The sequence below is a fragment of the Nycticebus coucang genome, unplaced genomic scaffold (assembly GCF_027406575.1).
Source record: "Nycticebus coucang isolate mNycCou1 unplaced genomic scaffold, mNycCou1.pri scaffold_49, whole genome shotgun sequence".
In the NCBI taxonomy this organism is placed as follows: Eukaryota; Metazoa; Chordata; class Mammalia; order Primates; family Lorisidae; genus Nycticebus; species Nycticebus coucang.
The window spans coordinates 676,929-681,691 of NW_026515580.1; the positions used below are offsets into that span (position 1 = coordinate 676,929).

At 44.9% G+C, this 4,763-nt stretch overlaps 1 protein-coding gene across 1 annotated transcript; it reads left to right on the forward strand.

Annotated features, from left to right (window-relative positions):
• Nucleotides 1-1,507: 1,507 nt before the first annotated feature.
• Nucleotides 1,508-4,527, forward strand: LOC128579373 (ski-like protein). Its single transcript, XM_053581505.1, is given in 3 exon segments — nucleotides 1,508-2,366; nucleotides 2,368-3,643; nucleotides 3,906-4,527. Coding segments are annotated over 3 exon segments (2,028 nt in total). The 5' UTR covers nucleotides 1,508-2,175; the 3' UTR covers nucleotides 4,467-4,527.
• The last annotated feature ends 236 nt before the right edge of the window (nucleotides 4,528-4,763 follow it).

Consider the following 4,763-nt stretch of genomic DNA (forward strand, 5'->3'; position numbering starts at 1 on the left):
CGTGTGGTGTGCACCTGCATTTTGACTGCAACCCATCACATGAGGTCAGGTGTGGAATTGTCCCTTGTGGCACCATAGTAGCACTCAAAAAGTTTTTGATTTTGAAGGATTGCATATTTGGGCTTGTAGATTAGGGATGCTCAATTTGTATAGGAGAAAGGGCCTTCATGGCAACCAGCTCTTTAGATAGGGAGGCAGGGATCCATAGGTTTATTCAAAATTAGTTGAAACGAGTCCCAGTATTCATTGGTCCGAAAAGGTCCACCAAGAATCTGGTGAAACAGAGGCTGAGTTCATGGCTCTTTAACAGCTTTATCTAGTTAGAATCATTGAACAGCACAGTTTTTGTATCTCCTTGGTAGATGTGGAGGTAAGTGAAAAATCTTCCCTTATTACAGAGGGAAATTTCTTGCTATCTGCTAACCTATGGCTTATTTTCTGCCGGCTTTAGAAGCTTAGATGTTATTGGGATGGTATTTGGGATACTGAACTCCAGAACAGTAAGTCTGTGGAGTAACTCAGTGTCAGGTGGGCTCTACTCTCTCTCCTAATCTTTCCCTACATCAAACTAGAAGCCGAAGAGTGGGAGAATACTGTGTGGTAGAAAAGGGTTTGTTGAAAAATATTTATTAGAAATACATCAAACTGGGGTGGTATTTTAGAACATTTGATGTAACAGAAAAGTAACTGGATTAGACAAAATTCTCTTTTGTTGAAATAGAGTTGATCTTCCAAATGTAGTTTCTCAAAAGTAATACTTCATATTAAATTCAAAACAGAACTCTAGAAGAGCAGAATATTTGTGAATTATTAATTTTGCTAAGGTGCTTGGATTTTGGTTGTTAATATGTCTTTTGTTTATTGCCATTCTCCAAAGGAACACCAGTGACTGCTCATTTTTAGATAGAAGTGGGACTTTAGTTACTATGGAGTGGTTCACTGATTTTTCTTTGACTAAATAAATTCATATTCTTGTGAAAATCTCTGCCCAGTTTTATTATATTAGGTAAAACTATTTTTTTAGAAATAATAAAGGATTTATAAAATCTCTGAAGTGATTTAATTTATCTCAGTTTTCTTTGATGTTTAAATAAGAAATTTAAACGTATCATGGCATAAGAATTGAGTTTAAAAAAGTAATAACTTGAGACAGCGCCGCGCCGGCAGCCCAGACGGCTGGGCCGGGCGCGCGCCTGGGGGAGGGGCGCGCGAGAAGCGGCGCGGGGGCATGCGGGACCCAGCAGGCCGGCGGCGCGCATCCCGAGGACCGGAGCGCGACAGAAACGCCGGCGGGCCAGCAGCTGGCTCCGTCCCCTTCCCCCCTCCGCCACCCCGCCCCGGCCCCCTCCCCCCACGTCCCCGTCCCCCAGTGCGGCCGGAGACGGCGGCGGCGTCTGCCGGAAGCCGAGTGTCTCCGCAGTGACGTGGGCGGGCCGGGGCTCGGTGACGTCAGGCAGTGTGTAGCGATGTGTGGGTTCTGAGCCGCGCCGGCACAGCCGAAGGCGGCGGGTGCAGATTAATTAAAAGAAGAATAAACTATAATCCTTGAAGATAACTGGGCAGTTTTTTGTTAAGTTATTGGTGTCGATTGTAGACGTTCAAGAGGAGTCAGAGGCTGTGAGGATTTACAGCAGTCTGCAGTTTTCCAGCACAGATCAGTGTTTTTTAAGGGAGACATTCCCCAAGCCCCTGATTTTGGTGGACTTGGTGGCAGAAATTAAATTTGGTTGCATCATTCTGACTTGTGTTTGAGTCTGGATTGTATGACACAAGTAATACATAAACTTTCCACCTATTTTGCTTATATCAACCAAATCATTGCATTGCACCTGAACATCTTGAATTGAGGAATTGGTAACTATTTCAATACTCATAGCTGAAGCAATTCAAGAAAACAAACGTTTCCTCAGAGGTGTGCTGCTTAAAATTATATTTATTATCAAAGGCAAAATAAGAAATTTTATAGCATTTGTAGTGAAATTATACTAGATTATAAACAGAACCAAAACAAAGTTATGAATTCCGCTGAGGAATTTAAGGAGCTCTTTCTCTGGAAATTTAGATTTTTCTGTGAAAGTTACAAGCATTTTGTATACGTAGCTTTTTTCTCTTTAAATAAGCAACTAAATAAAAATGCAAATCTCAGGCTTAATTATTTAACAGGATAGCATAGCAATGGAAAACCTACAGACTAATTTCTCCTTGGTTCAAGGCTCAAATAAAAAACTGAATGGGATGGGAGATGATGGCAGCCCTCCAGCAAAGAAAATGATGACAGACATTCGTGCAAATGGAAGAGTGATCACCAAGGTGCCGGTGGTTAAGGAGGAGCGCTTGGATGACTGTGCACAGAGTCCCAGGGAGCCTGCGTGCCTGTGCGTCTGTGCCCGAGCCTTTCAGTCTGAATCCCAGTTTGAAGCATACATTGGCACAGTTCCACCTGAGCAGTCAGAGCTCCCTGGGTGGACCAGCGGCATTCTCCGCCCACTGTTCCCAAGAAAGCATGTCACCCACTGTGTTCCTGCCTCTGCCCTCCCCTCAGGTTCTCCCTGGCCCTCTGCTCATCCCTCCCGACAGTTCCACAGAGCTCACCCAGACCGTGCTGGAAGGGGAGTCTATTTCTTGTTTTCAAGTTGGAGGAGAAAAGAGACTCTGTTTGCCCCAAGTCTTAAACTCTGTTCTCCGAGAATTTACACTCCAGCAAATAAATACAGTGTGTGATGAGTTGTACATATACTGCTCCAGGTGTACTTCAGATCAGCTCCACATCTTGAAGGTCCTGGGAATCCTCCCATTCACCGCCCCATCCTGTGGGCTGATCACCTTAACTGATGCACAGAGATTATGTAACGCTTTGTTGCGGCCGAGAACTTTTCCTCAAAATGGTAGCATACTTCCTGCTAAAAACTCTTTGGCCCAGTTAAAGGAAACTGGCAGTGCCTTTGAAGTGGAGCATGAGTGTCTGGGCAAATGTCAGGGTCTGTTTGCACCCCAGTTTTATGTTCAGCCTGACGCTCCGTGTATCCAGTGTCTGGAGTGCTGCGGGTTGTTCGCGCCTGAGACCTTCGTGATGCATTCCCACAGGTCACCTGACAAGAGAACTTGCCACTGGGGCTTTGAATCGGCCAAATGGCATTGTTATCTTCACGTGAACCAAAAATACTTAGGGACACCTGAAGAAAAGAAACTAAAGATAATTTTGGAAGAAATGAAGGAGAAATTTAGCCTGAGAAATGGGAAGAGAAATCAATCCAAGACGGACGCGCCACCAGGGATGGAGGTGCAGTCATGGTGCCCTGTGATAAAGCAGGAAGGTGACCACGCTCCTCAGACACATTCATTTTTACACCCCAGTTACTACTTATACATGTGTGATAAAGTGGTTGCCCCAAACGTGTCACTTACTTCTGCTGTGTCCCAGTCTAAAGAGATCACCAAGGCAGAGGCAAGTAAGTCCACGTCCAGACAGGCAGACAAGCCTTACGGTAGCAGTAAGCATCAGAAAACAGCATCTTATCCAGATGTCTCACTTGAGGAGCAGGAGAAAATGGATTTAAAATCAAGCAGAGAATTTTGTAGCCATTTAGACTCATCAAACTCAAATAATTCTACAAGTAAAAAAAAGTCTGAGTCGGCGGCGCCTGTGTCTCAGTCGGTGGGGTGCCGGCCCCATGTACCAAGGGTGGCGGGTTCAAACCCGGCCCCGGCCAAACTGCAACCAAAAAATAGCCAGGCGTTGTGGCGGGCGCCTGTAGTCCCAGCTACTTGGGAGGCTGAGGCAAGAGAATCGCTTAGGCCCAGTAGTTGGAGGTTGCTGTGAGCTGTGTGAGGCCACGGCACTCTACCAAGGGCCATAGAGTGAGACTCTGTCTCTACAAAAAAAAAAAAAAAAAAAAAAGTCTGAGTCGACTGCTTGCAACTTTGTCAGAGACCTGAGTGCTACAGCTTCCTCCCCACTGCTTGTCAGAGACGTCACTTGTGAGGATGATAAGGGAAAAATCATGGAAGAAGTAATGAGAACTTACGTAAAACAACAAGAAAAACTGCACTCAATTTTGCAAAAAAAGCAACAACTTCAGATGCAAGTGGAGATGTTGGGCAGCTCACGGGCTATGAAGGAGCTGACTGAAGAGCAGCAGAATTTGCAGAGAGAGCTCGAATCTTTGCAGAATGAACATGCTCAAAGAATGGAAGAATTTTATGTTGAACAGAAAGATTTAGAGAAAAAATCGAAACAAGTAATGAAGCAAAAATGCTCCTGTGACTCGAATTTGGAAAAAGATAAGGAGGCGGAGTACGCAGCCCAGTTGGCGGAGCTGAGGCAGAGACTGGACCACGCTGAGGCCGACAGGCAGGAACTCCAGGACGAGCTCAGACAGGAGCGGGAGGCAAGACAGAAGTTAGAGATGATGATAAAGGAGCTCAAGCTGCAAATCCTGAAATCATCAAAGACTGCTAAAGAGTAGAGATTCATCTGTGTGTCACTGACAGGGGTCTTTGGTTTGTTGCTTGCTTTGGTAGTTGATTCTGAACAACTGTTTGCATGAAGATGACGCATTCTGACGTTTGTAGATAGAGAAAGCGAAGAGATTATATATTAGTACATAAATTTTTACATTTTCCAAAAAAAAAGTAATAACTTTATCTTTTTTTTTTTTTTTTTTTTGTGGTTTTTGGCCGGGGCTAGGTTTGAACCCGCCACCTCCGGCATATGGGACTGGCGCCCTACTCCTTGAGCCACAGGCGCTGCCCAACTTTATCAT